Here is a 15396-nt window from a genome sequence, read left to right on the forward strand (position 1 = left end):
TCCCTACTGGTATAAACGTACACTGTTTTGTTTTGTTTTCAACAGAGCACAGAAGAGACAGCAGCAGAAAATAGTTTACAGCTTTTAAGGAAAAAACATAACAAACACAAAGGTTTGACAAATAATTAATATTATTACCACGATTTGATGCTATAATAAATTGTACTGAAATTGCCAGTGTGAGGTCAGGTCACCTCCTAGCAGCTGAAGCACAGCTATACATTTCCTTTTTTTCTCCATTGGGTAATTCTCTGCACGCTGGCAAGGGAGTGGAGTTCTGATTTGCAGAACAGCTGTGTGATTTCAAAATAATTGTGCAGGAAGCAAATCCCACTGCTTTGGCTGAGGGCCATTATTATCCAATAAGAGTCAATTATTCCCCAGTGGTTATATAATCCCTTTACCCTGAGTGGCTGCTGGGTTCAGAACTCCTCATCAGTAGGCCCACAGCAAACATGGATGGCTCAGCTTCTGCCCACTCCCCTCCCTCCAGATATGAAATGAGATTACATTTAGAAAGGAAAATTACTCTTAGCTGGAAAATTAACAGCCTCCTTTAAAGGGGAAGGAGGAACAGGCAGTAGAGTTATTGAGAAGGCTGGTGTGACATGTGTTAATGGGGCCAGAAGTTGAGGTAACCATTAGGGGATATTCATAAGTTATAGAACACATGCTTAATTCTGCATTTGTAAGAGTGTTACAAAGGAGTAGGTGGGTCTTGAAAGTCACCAAAAAAATATGTTATCTAATGTATGAACATCCCCTTAATTGTGGCTAGCAAGATGTGGAGATGAGGCCAGTAGCCAGTTAAGAGTACAGGTGAGACGACGTCAAGCCCATTTCCGTACAAAAACTATTCACAGATGTTTCCAGTTATTGCTGGTTGATAACCAGCCCCTCAAAATGTTTTAGGCCACCATGCAGTCATTACCTCAAAGGAAAGCACACTCTCTGAATAGTGGACGTACACTGTATTATAAAATGCATTGTAACGTGTGTTTTATTTTGATTTAGCTGTTGTAATTGCATCTTTCTGTAGTAAAGCAAGTGGTCGAGCAGCCTGCTTAGTAGGTAGAGTTCCTTTCCAATGTTTTATACTGCACAAAAAGCATTGTTGTTATTACCCATTGGGATTACTCTTCCAAATAACGGGAGAGTTTGTATTAAAGAGGCAAAAGTAGCATTTACCTACGGTATATGATAGCTAAATTTAGTGTGCTTGAAATACATTACCATGTATTTTTTAAAAAAAAATTATACCACTCTGTATTACTGCTACAACTGTACTTCAACAAGCAGAAGACCCTCATAGAAAATCCTGGAACACTTTATTTATATATTATAGGATATCTGGTATAAGCAGAGCTGTACTTTCTTTCTCTCAATGTCCCACCAATAACAAAATTTTATATAAAGCAATTTTTTAACTCTGACACTTGCTCCTGTAATTTATTCGTCACCTGAAGTCCTAATCCTTAGAGCTGCATCCTCATAATCCTCTTCACAATAACTAACTGATGTCAAAACCTAAGATCCTGATTTGAAGTGGGGAAAAAACCTGCAGGAGCAAGTAATCCTGTAAAAACAGCCTGTTTTCATGAAAATGTGCTACGAAAGAAAGAAACACAGAGTGAACAGTAATTTGTTGCCTTTGGCGTGTTTTCCAAAGTTGCCAGGCGTGCTCAGCAGCTCTTTTTCGTGAGGAGCCATGCTTTAATAATGGGATTTGTTATACTTTCTCCTGAGGTCTTTACTCAAACCCTTTAAATAAAGAGACAGTTTATCGTTTTTCAAAACAAAGGAGGTGCACACTTTAATACAAAGTGTACACATGTTCCTCCTTTCAAACAGCCCATTTATTTTAGCATAATTGATGACTGTCCTCAGACAGACTGAGTTAAAAACGGGAACATATGTTTTCCTAGTTTTCCAACAGCTGTAAAGTTGCCATATAAAGTGGACCTGCAATAAGGCAAGCGAATTGCTGTGTCATTTGGGAGATCCATGTTCAGGAACGGATGCTATTCTTCAGCCAAATCCTGTTCAAATTGTTCCTTATTAGAACTATTTCTCCCCATTCCTGATCAAACCATACAGCAGCATTAAGAGAGGATGTAGTGAAAGCTATCTGATTTACCAGACTGAGAGATGCATGGAGGAATATGAATCTAATGAAGGATTGTGGTGATACACTTTGCCTGCCTGGAATTGAGAGGGGTTTATTACTGGCACTGTGCCTATTGGCTTCTGACCCTTTCAGTGTCTCATCTGAAAGGGTTAAGGAGGTAGAATTAGAACCATTAGTTTAGCCATGTTCAGTCACATCCAGGAGAGCGTGAATAGGAGCTGCTGCAATTAGTGTAAAGCAGTGCTTCTGAAAGCCGGTCCGCTGCTTGTTCAGGGAAAGCCCCTGGTGGTCCGGGCTGGTTTGTTTACCTGCCGTGTCCACAGGTTTGGCCCATCGCAGCTCTCACTGGCCGCAGTTTGCTGCTCCAGGCCAATGGGGGAAGGGCGGCCACCACATCCCTCGGCCTGTGCCGCTTCCCACAGCCCCCATTGACCTGGAGCGGCGAACCGCAGCCAGTGGGAGCCACGATTGGCTGAACGTGCAGACATGGCAGGTGAACAAACAGGGCCAGACTGCCAGGGGCTTTCCCTGAACAAGCAGCGGACCGGCTTTCAGAAGCACTGGTGTAAAGGACTTTGAGATACAATGAACTACAGTAACTGTACTGAGACACAATTTCAGTAGAAGTATGTGTTCTATATTTTAACAGCAAGAATAGACTTTCTTAGGAAGTGCAAGCAGGCTGGACTTCTGGATGGCATATTTAAAGAAATGCTAGACACACTTCACCTTGCAAAGGAAAAACTGATGGATGACAACACTTCAGAAACAGGTACTGTGAACAAATAGGAACTCTGCTTTGGACAGATTCTGAGTTGAGCCATTTAATTCTTGGTACTTTAACTCAGGGTCATGTTCACCTTTTTAGAGCCCTAAATGGTTTGGGTGTTGGTTACCTAAGAGACCATCTCTCGCTTCCCCTGCTATCCTACTTCAGTGGGGTGCGAGTGGCATAGGGGCAAGTCATTCTCTGTGAAAGCGCCTCAAGTCTGGAATTTGGTAAACAAGCCTCTTCCCCCAACATACACACACGGCTCAGTCTGCCAGATCCCAGGGACACTGCAAGCATTTTAAGAAAAGGGTGTTTGAAAGGTTGTGAAGATTTTATCTGGACTGGGGTTGTGTCTTATTTCATCACAGAGGGATGAGCAATCTTTGTTAAAGATTGTTACAGCATATGAAAAAAATTGCATAAGAATGCATTAAGTCTTGTAATAGATTATTTAGATTAACATTAATTTAAAATATATTGGGGGTTCAGATATAGCTACAGTACTTGTACAAAACACTGTTCTTGAAGCAGTCAACCCAGCTTAACAATCTTATGGACAAAGCAACATTAAAGAGAAGTTCAGATTTCACTTTGTGGGGATTAGCCTTCTCAGGGTATGTCTACCCTACCCACCAGAGGGGGGCAGCAATTGATCCAGCAGGAATCAATTTATCTTGTCTAGTCTAGACATGATAAATTGACTCCTGTACTCCACTGCCGTGAGAGGCACAGGCAGAGATGATGGGGAAGCAGCAGCAGTTGACTCACCGCAGTGAAGACACCGCGGTGAGTAGGTCTAAGTATGTCAACTTCAGCTACGTTATTCACATAGCTGAAGTTGCATAACTTAGATGGATTCCCCCTACAGTGTAGACCAGGCCTTAGTTTTCAAAATAGTCTACTGCTATATCCTTTTTATTCTCTGCAGCTTGAGGTCTTCAAACCTGTGGTAATCTAGCCTCCCAGTCCCAGACCTGGACTTTAGCGTCCACAATCTGGTCCTGTCCCAAACCTGGACTTTTGCGTCCAAAATCTGGGGGCTTACCTGAAACTCCCCCAAGCTCACTACCAGCTTGGATATTCTCGCTGCCACCAGATCATGCATTGTGGGCTGATCCCCCTTTCCTTCTCTGGGTCCCAACCCTCCTGTGTGGACACCCGGATTCCAAATCCTTGATGCTAAAGCAGGGGAGAAACACCTTCCCCCCACCTTCCCAGGCTTGCCTCTTGCGTATAGCCGCGGTATAAGAACGTTTCTTCTGCTTCCCAGAGAATAAGCGTCTTACCTCAGGCAATTGAGATGCAAAATGCCAACAGCCTGGGCTTTGCTTTCCGTGCCGCTCTTTCCTGAAGCAATAGAAAATACCCACACCTGCTTTTCCTCCTCTGCCTCTAGAAAAGAAACTTCCACAAGTTAAAAGAGAAGTAAGTTATTAAAAAAAGGAAATATAAAACAATAATCTTGATCATTAAAAACTCATATACGGCTTGCTATAAAAATATAGAAAACAGTCTGATTTAAAAGATAGCCCGATTAACCAGTCAACCAATCCACATACATGTAATACAACCCAAGATCCTCATCAAGCCGAATTGCTTGGGGTTCTTGTACTCACAGATGTGTAGGAGACATGAGAAAGGACTGCAGTTAGGAGAAAGCTTTTTACTCACCAGCAAGAAAACAAACAAAAGACCCGCCATCCAATCATTCGTCAACACAAGCTTCCTAGCCGAATGCTTTGGTCCCTTGTACCCAGACTTTTGGTATAAATATTTGAAAATAGAAGGAGTTAGGAGAAACCTTTTACTCACAGCCGAGAAAACAAAAGACCGAGTATACAAATTCCGCCCCTGACTTTAAACAATCCAGTTCTCTTGATGTCCTCTGCTGTCGTGTTTGGTTACCCTTCCAGGTAAAAGAAACTTAACCCTTACCTTACCTATCTTATTATGACAAACCACAATTTTGAGGATTTCAATAACTCAGTCATGGGTTAGGGGTTGTTATAAAAGTGGATGGGTAGGGTTCTGTGGCCTGCCTTGTGCAGAAGGTCAGACTAGATGATCATATTGGTCCCTTCTGACCTATGAGTCTATGAGTCTATATTAATGTAGTCGACAGTGTTAAGGAAAGAGAAATAACCCAATTAACTAAATCTCCCTCATAAAAGAGGTTTTTGCATAGCAAAAGTTGCCAGAAGTAATAAAAAAATACTTATTTACATCTTAGAATCTCACAGCACCTTATAAACATGAATTAAGTAACCCTCTGAACACCCATGTGAGGTGTGTAAGCATTATCTGTGTTTTACTGAGGGAAAACCTGGCACTAAAGCTTAATTTAATGATATTATGTTAATAAACACTATTTAAGGATGCTACAAAGTCACTTCATGCATTTAGAAATGTAAACAATGTATTAGCATCTTCAACTGGGCACTTTCATATCATGTGATTTGCAAATAGCAGTTAAATTGGCTTCCAGCCACTTCTATCATGTGGCACATGGTCCCAGAGGTGTTGCAATAACTAGATTTTAAAACTTATTAAATACATTACATGAACTTGGGTACCAGACAAACAGCTCCTATTTAAATGGATCCCTACTAAGGGGTACAGACTGTATGTAAAACGTAATGAGGATCCCATTTATATCTTATTTTCCATAGGAAATCAGTGAAGTAAAATTGTGAAATTGACACTTCTTTCTTGGTATAAAATGACAGAAGGGCAATTAGTATCTTTCCCAGCATTCTAGCTTTCTGAGCTTAAAAGCCTCATAATTAAAACAATTAGTGTAGTGTACAGATGGGTAGTTACCACTGTGCAATTTTTAAGTTCCTCTGTGTTAATATGTAACAGTAAATCAACTTTTTTTTCAACCCCTAGAGTACGAGGAAACAGTAATATCACTTTTTGACTGTAGCCTGTTCGAAAATGTACTTACAAATGTTCATTCAGGTATGTAAATATACGTATATATGCTACTATATAAAGTAACACTCCCAAAGGAGTAGTTATTAGAATTAAGGTTATTCTTCTGATGGTTATGGTATAGTATCAGTTTAAAATCAAAGCTTTCTTAAGTTGTATGAATGCCCAGGTGAAATTATTGGCATCACTATCCTTAGAAACATAATATTGCACAAGTTTGTCTGTCTTATTTGACACAGGACAAGAGGGTTTTCCATAGTTTTAACTATTTGAGTATCAAGAACCTCATCTGACTTCTTGACTCAGTGGACCCTGCCTCTCTCCTACATGATGTGCTGATATCACTGGATTTCCGAATGCATTGTTTCTTCTCCTATACGTCTCCAAGGCCCCCACTCACCCATTTATTTTAGACAGAACTCCTGTCTTTCAGGCTGACAGTTTAAACAGGCCCTTCTCCTTCCCCAATTGCAATAGGTCAGAGATCGGCAACCTTTGGCAAACGGTTCACCAGGGTAAGCACCCTGGTGGGCTGGGCCAGTTTGTTTACCTGCCGCATCCACAGGTTCGGCTGATCGCGGCTTCCACTGGCCACGGTTCGCCGTTCCGGGCCAATGGGGGTGGCGGGAAGTGGCAATTATTCTCAGGTACAGTGTTAGCAACTTGAAATGTTTGTAACTTAAAAAACACAACGTTTTTAAACCTGGCTTGATTTACGGTGAAAAATATTTTTTTGTTTTTGGTTTTTTCTTATTATAGGAACAGAGGAAAAACTTCAGGAGCTTCTGGAAACTCGGAAAAGACTGGATACTCAGATTGAGCTACTGCAAGATTTAAAACAAGTAATTCCTTTCCAGGAAAATATAGCTAGTGCATCTAGTTCAGTGTCTGAATAACCAATACTTCTCTAGATATCAACTTCCATACTAAAGATTTTTTACTGACAGAAACTGCATCTGGTCAGTGTATTAAAGTGACTTTCAGAGATGGGGTGCACAGAAAAACAATTGGGTGTTTTACTCATATTTTATACTTCACTTTTGCAATAATTTTATTTGAACTTTTCCTTTTTAATTTTTACTGTGGCTCAAGGAGTGATAAACACTTAAATTTAAATACCGTCTGTACAAGCTTTTTTTAAATACTCCACAAGCCACTTTTTAAAATCACTTCAGTTGCAGCAGCCGCCTATCATGTGATGTGTCTGTGATTCAATGTCTGCTTATCATAGCAGACAAAATCATTATTAAAAATTGTTAAGGCTTTCCAAAGAGGAATTTAACAAGACTTGCACTTGAAGCAGAAGAGTTTATGACATTTTCTCAATTTATGGTGTGTTAATGTTTAAGTAGTTCTGTTTTAACTGCAGTGATGAGAGGTCGTGTCCATTAGTTGCTTGTAAACACCTGAGGCTGGCTGGTGATCATGCTCTGAAAAATCATTCTATGTAAAATAGTTAGGGAATCAAATACTGCAGTAAGAACATTTATGGCTTCCATGTGTTATTTTGTCTTATTATATTAAAACTGTTTGAATACAGAAAAGCAGTACATTTAGTTACAAAATTTCAAGTTAATGAAAAACTTGACAATAAAATGTTTTTGTAAAGAAAGTTGTGTATTGAAGAAAACTAGTGACAAAATCCATTTATGCACCAAAATACTGTTCACAGTACAACCTTGTAGGTTCTCACTGCTAATCCACAGCCTTGCTGATTCTCCTAAAACCCCTGGTTTCATCATACTTCATAGCTAAGCTCTAACAGAAGAGGATATTCATATTAAGATTTTATTATTCTTAAATATACTAAAGAACCTTTGCTGCTGTATTATGAAATAAATGAAATTGAACTACACTTAAAAAACTAAGTATATTTTAGTGCATTTAAACTTCACTTACTATTTTACACAGTTAACAATGCACTCTGTCATTAATGTAAATCAATAGTTCTATTGCATAGCTCTATTTGTTGCCTGTAGACAGCCAAAATATGCCACAGGAGTCCTAAATTCAGGGACTGATAGATGGAACTATTTGAAGATGTTACTTCCAAGGACAAAAGCAAGTTACCAACATTCCAACAAGTCTCATCTCTCCCTTCTGTGGAAAAGCAGCTAGATGGAGAAGCGCTAGAACAGGGGTCGGCAACCTTTCAAAAGTGCTGTGTTGTGCCGCGTCTTCATTTATTCACTCTAATTTAAGGTTTTGCGTGCCAGTAATACGTTTTAATGTTTTTAGAAGGTCTCTTTCTAGAAGTCTATAATATATAACTAAACTATTGTTGTATGTAAAGTTAATAAGGTTTCAAAATGTTTAAGAAGCTTCATTTAAAATTAAATTAAAATGCAGAGGTCCCCAGACCCATGGCCAGGACCCAGGCAGTGAGAGTGCCACTGAAAATCATCTTGCGTGCCGCCTTCAGCACCTGTGCCATAGGTTGCCTACCCTGGTGCTAGAATATTAGTATGTCAAACAAATGTATGTATGTTCATAGCTCTAATTTTACTTGTGCTAGCCTTGTTCTCTTGTTGCAGTGATTGGCTTTCAAATCTACATCTGTGAGTTATGTCAACACTGGAGCTGAAGGTGTAATTTCCAGCACGAGTAGACATGTACACTAGCTTTGATCAAATTTAGCAAAAAAATAGCAGTGTAGCCATGGCAGCACTGGCAGCAGGCAGGCTAATCACCCAAATACCCTGGATCTTGGGTGGGATGTATTCCAGCAGTTTCCCAGTGCTGCTGCAGCTAGCTAGAGCAAAGCTAGCACATATAAATTTGCATGAGCTAGAAATTACACATCCAGCTCCAGGCTAGATGTACTCACAGTAGTAAGAACTTGGATAATGATACTGAGCAGCATTTTCAGAATTGTCGACATGATTTAAGAGCATAAGGCTCTTGAACTTCAGGAGAACTTAGGCTCCTTAGCAACTTTTGAAAACAGAATTTTGATAATTTTATCCAGTGTGACTCACACCACAGCCAACTCTTGTCTTCTCAGTTTCCCCACTTGTGTTCACTCACTACAGCCTAACAGCAACTCAGTTCACAGGGACAGGATGCTTTGTCTATGGCTCTTAACCCGGGTGGAGGGGAGAAGGCCATGGGAGGTGGTATGTTCCAGAAACTCTGCTTTTCAGTGCCTCTCCTTAGGGGTTCCTGGGTTTTATTTTCTTTGGCGACACCTCTGTGAAATTACCCATACAAATTTTAGCAAAGACAAGATTTTAAAAAGTAAAGTAGTATTAAAACAAAAGGAACTGTTTGCTTAACATCTTGATTTACACTTAGCTGAACTCATTAAAGCATTCCCAGCTGTGGGGGGAGAGGGGAGTGGCTTTTTCAACCCTTCTTTCTGAGCACTCTGGTCTGCCTGTCAGTTGCTGTCCAGATAGCAGCCACCCTTGTGCTGTGACTAGGGCTTGCTTTTCAAGTCCCTATCACAGGGTCAGCTTGTATGTTCAGACATGCCTCTCCCTGGGTGTCCCTCGTGTCCGTACACAGCAAGACAAGGTTTTATTAACTACAATTAACTTTGGTCAGGATTGCCATTTAGGCAGCAGGAAACCCAAGAACAATGATTAATGGCCTTTCAAAGGCTTAATTAATTTCCCCGCTGCCGGAGCCTTTTGCTGCAGGGGGAATGGCTCCAGCAGCAGGACACTACATTGCTTAAAGTAGCAGTGTAGATGGGAGAAGCACTGCTGGGCAGAGAGAGGCATGTAGGGTTCATACCCTAGGGTTCAGGCGTGTAGGGTACTCTATTCACCTAAGCTGTGCCTCATCATCTACACTGCTATTTACACCTAGGAACTGACCAATTTCACAGCCATGAAAAACGAGTCACAGACTGAAATCTGGTCTCCCCCTTTTGTGTCTTTTTACCCTATACACACAGATTTCACAGGGGAGGCCAACATTTCTCAAATTGGGGGGTCCCAACCCAAAAGGGAGTTGCTGAGGGGGGGGGTGTCGCAAGGTTGTTTTAGGGAGGTCGCAGTATTGCTACCCTTCTGTGCTGCCTTCAGAGCTGGGCTGCCGGAGAGCGACAGCTGTTGGCCAGATGCCCAACTCTGAAGGCAGCGCCCAGCCAGCAGCAGCACAGAAGTAAGGGTGGCAATACCACACCCTCCCCCTACAATAACCTTGTGACCCCTCCCCCCTCACAACTTCTTTTTGGGTCAGGACCCTTATAATTACAACACTGTGAAATTTCAGCTTTAAATAGCTGAAATCATGAACTTTACAATTTTAAAAATCCTATGACCATGAAATTGACCAAAATGGACCGTGAATTTGGTAAAGCCCTATTTATAGCCATGCTAGCTGGGCATGCAGTGGCTACATGCCACTATAAGTGTAGACATACAATTAGTCAACACCTCTAAGCAGGGTTTGTCATCATGAACTACAAATTGTGGACAGAGGGCCCAGACCCTCTGTCTCAGGAATAAAATGATTTCTCACTGTAGGCAACCCTTAAGGAAACAGTCAATTACTCCTGATTCCAACAATGGAGAGTGACTAGCCATAATCACAGTTTAAGAACGGACATACTGGATCAGATCAAAGGTCCATCGAGCCTAGTATCCTGGACAGGGGCCAATACCAGGTGCCCCAGAGGGAATGAACAGAACAGGTAATCATCAAATGATCCACCCCGTCACCCATTCCCAGCTTCTGGCAAACAGAGGCTAGGGACATCATCCCTGCCCCTTCTGGCTAATAGCCATTGATGAACCAATCCTCCAAGAATTTATCTAGTTCATTTTTGAACCCTGTTATAGTCTGGGCTTTCACAACATCCTCTGGCAAGGAGTTCCACAGGTTGACTGTGCATTGTGTGAAAAAATACTTCCTTTTGTTTGTTTTAAACCTGCTGCCTATTAATTTCATTTGGTGACCCCTAGTTCTTGTGTTATGAGAAGTAAATAACTTTCTCCACACCAGTCATGATTTTATAGACCTCAATCACATTCCCCCTTAGTTGTCTCTTTTCCAAGCTGAAAAGTCCCAGTTTTATTAATCTCTCCTCTTACGGAAGCCATTCCATACCCGTAAGCATTTTTGTTGCCCTTTTCTTAACCTTTTCCAATTCTAATATCTTTTTTGGAATGGGGCACACAGTATTCAAGACATGGGCATACCATGAATTTATATAGAGGCAATATGGTATTTTTTGCCTTACTATCTATCCCTTTCTTAATGAGTCCCAACATTCTGTTCGCTTTTTTGTCTGCCGCTGCACATTGAGTGGATGCTGTCAGAGACTATCCACAATGACTCCAAGATCTCTTTCTTAAGTGGTAACAGCTAATTTAGACCTCATCATTTTATATGTATAGTTGGGATTATATTTTCCAATGTGCATTACTTTGCATTTATCAACACTGAATTTCATCAGCCATTTTGTTGCCCAGTCACCCAGTTTTGTGAGATCCTTTTGTATCTCTTCACAGTTTGCCTGGGACTTAACTATCTTGTGTAGTTTTGTATCATCTGCAAATTTTGCCACCTCACTGTTTACCCTTTTCCAGATCAATTATGAATATGTTGAAAAGGACTGGTCCCAATACAGACCACGATTTACCTCTCTCCATTCTGAAAACTGACCATTTATTCCTACCTTTTGTTTCCTATCTTTTAACTAGTTACCAGTCCACGGGAGGACCTTCCCTCTTATCCCATGACTGCTTATTTTGCTTAAGAGCCTTTAGTGAGCAACCCTGTCAAAGGCTTTCTGAAAAAATAAGTACATTATATCCACTGTATCCCCCTTGTCCACATACTGCACTTGTTGACCCCCTCAAATAATTCTAGCAGATTGGTGAGACATGATTTCCCTTTAGAAAAAACACGTTGACCCTTCCCCAACAAATTATGATCATATGTGTGTCAATTTTGTTCTTGACTATAGTTTCAATCAGTTTGCCTGGTACTGAAGTCAGGCTTACTGGCCTGTAATTGCCGGGATCACCTCTGGAGCCTTTTTAAAAATTGGCGTCACACTAGCTGTCCTCTAGTCATTTGGTACAGAAGCTGATTTAAATGATAGGTTACAGACTACAGTTAGTAGTTCTGCAGTTTCACATTTGAGTTCCTTCAGAATTCTTGAGTGAATACCATCTGGTCCTGGTGACTTATTGCTGTTTAGTTCATCAATTTGTTCCCAAACCTCCTCTAATGACACCTCAATCTGGGACAGTTCCTCAGATTTGTCACCTAAAAAGAATGGCTCAGGTTTGGGAATCTCCCTCATATCCTCAGCCATGAAGACCGATGCAAAGAATTTATTTTCTCCGCAATGGCCTTATTGTGCTTGAGTGCTCCTTTAGCATCTCAATCGTCCATTGGCCCCCACTGTTTGTTTAGAAGGCTTCGTGCTTCTGATGTACTTAATTTTTTTGCTATTATTTTTTGAGTCTTTGGCTAGCTGTTCAAAATCTTTTTTGGTCTTCCTAATTATATTTTTACATTTCATTTGTCAGAGTTTATGCTCCTTTCTATATTCCTCACTAGAATTTAACTTCCACTTTTTAAAGGATGCCTTTTTACCTCTCACTGCTTCTTCTACTTTGTTGTTTAACCCCGGTGGCTCTGTTTTGGTTCTCTTACAATGTTTTTTTAGTATACATTTAAGTTGGGCCTCTACTATGGTGCTTTTGAAAAGATTTTACTTTTGGGGCTGTACCTTTTAATTTCTATTTCACTAACCTCCTCATTTTTGTGTAGTTCCCCTTTCTGAAATTAAATGCTACCATGTTGGGCTGCTGTGGTATTTTCCCTGCCTCAGGGATGTTAAAATTTAATTATATTATGGTCACTATTATCAAGCGGTCCGGCTATAGTCACCTCTTGGACTATATCCTGTGCTCCACATAGGACTAAATGAAGAATTGCCTCTCCTCTTGTGGGTTCCAGGACTAGCTGCTCCAAGAAGCAGTCATTTAAGGTATCAAGAAACTTATCTCTGCATCCTGTCCTGAGGTGACATGTACACAGTCAATATGGGGATAGTTGAAATCCCCCATTATTAATTATTACTATTAGAGTTTTTCATTTATAGCCTATCTGATCTCCCTGAGCATTTCACAGTCACTGTTACCATGCTGGTCAGTGATATATCCCTACTGCTATATTCTTATTATTAGAGCATGGAATTATTACCCATAGAGATTCTGTGGTACAGTTTGATTCATTTAAGATTTTTACTTCATTTCATTCTACACTTTCTTTCACATATAGTGCCTCTCCCCCACCAGCCCGACCTGTTCTGTACTGCGGATATATTTTGTACCTTAGTATTACTGTGTCCCATTGATTATCCTCATTCCAACAAGGTTCTGTTATGTCTGTTACATCAATATCCTCATTTAATACAAAGTACTCTAGTTCACCCATCTTATTATTTAGACTTCTAGCATTGGCATATAAGCACTTTAAAAATTTGTCACTTTTTAGCTGTCTGCCATTACATGATGTAATTGAATGGGACTTTTCTTCATTTGACTGTTTCTCATCAGATCCTATCTGTATTTTATCATCTTCCATCCTCTCCTCCTCCTTAGGACATAGAGAATCTCCATTAATAGATCCTCCCCTAAGGGATGTCTCTGTCTGAACCACGTGCTCCTCTGTACCTGTTGGCTTTCCCCCACCCTTAGTTTAAAAACTGCTCTATGACCTTTTTAATGTTAAGTGCCAGCAATCTGGTTCCATTTTGGTTTAGGTGGAGCCCATCCTTCCTGTATAGGCTCCTCCTTTCCCAAAAGTTTCCCCAGTTCCTAATAAATCTAAATCCCTCCTCCCTACACCATCGTCTCATCCACGCATTGAGACCCTGCAGTTCTACCTAACTGGTCCTGTGCATGGAACTGGAAGCATTTCAGAGAATGTTACTTGGAGGTCCTGCACTTCAATCTCTTACCTTGCAGCCAAAATCTGGCCTCCAGGAAGTCTCTCCTACCCTTCCCTATGTCATTGGTACCTACATGTACCACGACCACTGGTTTCTCCCCGGCACTTCAGAGAAGTCTCTAAATGCCTGGAGAGATTCACAACCTTCGCACCAGGCAGGCAAGTCACCATGTGGTTCTCCCACTCACCGCAAACCCAGCTATCTATGTTTCTAATGATTGAATCACCCATTACTAATACTTGTCCCTTCCTAATATTCTACCACCATCAGATATTCCTTATTGACACTAACAACTAGCTTGTACTTGAATAGTCAGGTGTAAATATGTGATTTTTTAAAAAAATTTTTTTAGAACAGGTTTTTCAGTATCTGTGCTCTCCAGGTGAGCCTGCCTGTTCCCCAGGCCTTGGCTTCTGCAATATTGTCCAGGCAGCTCAGTTCAGAATCTCCTTTCTGGTAGGAGTATTGGACAACCATAAGGCCAGAATAAGAAACAGACAGACAGACACTTTAAAGGAAAGCTGAGATTTTGGAGCCCAGTTTCTGGCTGCAATATACAGAGGACCTGGCTCATAACACTGGCAGAAAAAATGGTTACTAACCTTCTGTAACCGTTCTCAAGATGTGTTGCTCCTTTCCAATGTAGGCGTGCGCTCTCCTGGAGCACCGCTGCTGGAAAGTTTTTCCCTCAGTAGTATTCGTCAGGTCAGCTCTAGTGCCCACTGGAGTCACACCAGTATGTAGGCCTTGCCAATCCCTCTGTTCCCTCTTGCCGGCTAACTCTGACAAAGAGATGGGGGAAGTGGGGGTTTGGAATGGACATGAACACATCTTCTCTAAGAACAACAGTTATAGGAGGTTAGTAACCATTTTTTCTTCTTCGAGTGCTTGCTCATGTCCATTCTCATATAGGTAACTCACAAGCAGATGTAGCAGGAGGGTTCAGAGTTCACTGACAAGCAGATTGTAGCACCGCTCTGCAAAACCCAGCATTGTCTCTAGCCTGTTGAATGATGGTGTAATGAAATTCGGAAGTGTGGACTGAAGACCATGTTGCTGCTTTACAGATGTCCTGGATAGGGACTTGTACCACAAATGCAACTGAAAATGTTTGTGCCCTTGTAGATTATGCCATCAAGGCCAGAGCAGGGACCTTCGCCAGGTCGTAGCACGTGCAGATACAGGACGTGATCCACGATGAAATTCTCTGGGCTGAGTCTGGAAGACCCTTCATCCTGTCTGCAACAGCCACAAAAAGTTGAGTCATTTTCCGAAACAATTTAGTTCTATGTAGAAGGCCAGCGCATGTCTGACATCTAATGAGTGGTGTCTCTGCTCCTTTGTTGGCATGCAGTTCTGGATAGAAGACCGAAGGAATATGTCCTGGTTACTATGGAATTGTGAAACCATGTTTGGGAGGAAGACTGAGTGAGGATGTAGCCAGGGCCGGTGCAACCATTTAGGCGAACTAGGCGGTTGCCTAGGGTGCCAAGATTTGGGGGCGCCAAAAAGTGGCGCCCCCCCCCAAATTTTTAAATGGTTGCAGCCGCTGCTGCTGGAGGGGCTGAGCTGCCGACAGCAGCAGCTGCCTGCCGCCGGCAGCCCAAGGTGTCCCCCGGGTCAGGGCGCCGCCGGTCAGCG

At 41.5% G+C, this 15396-nt stretch overlaps 1 protein-coding gene across 1 annotated transcript in view; it reads left to right on the forward strand.

Moving 5' to 3' along the window:
* Positions 1 to 9060, forward strand: part of LOC116829773 (histone-lysine N-methyltransferase SETDB2) — a 94078-nt gene extending 85018 nt beyond the window's left edge. Inside the window, exons 23-26 of the mRNA XM_075065533.1 lie at positions 46 to 112; positions 2778 to 2900; positions 5790 to 5861; positions 6594 to 9060. Of these exons, the coding sequence (XP_074921634.1) occupies positions 46 to 112; positions 2778 to 2900; positions 5790 to 5861; positions 6594 to 6730 (399 nt within the window). The 3' untranslated portion in view covers positions 6731 to 9060. The remainder of the gene's footprint in view (positions 1 to 45; positions 113 to 2777; positions 2901 to 5789; positions 5862 to 6593) is intronic.
* Positions 9061 to 15396: the final 6336 nt, after the last annotated feature.

Source organism: Chelonoidis abingdonii, chromosome 1 (assembly GCF_003597395.2).
Source record: "Chelonoidis abingdonii isolate Lonesome George chromosome 1, CheloAbing_2.0, whole genome shotgun sequence".
Taxonomy (NCBI): domain Eukaryota; kingdom Metazoa; phylum Chordata; order Testudines; family Testudinidae; genus Chelonoidis; species Chelonoidis abingdonii.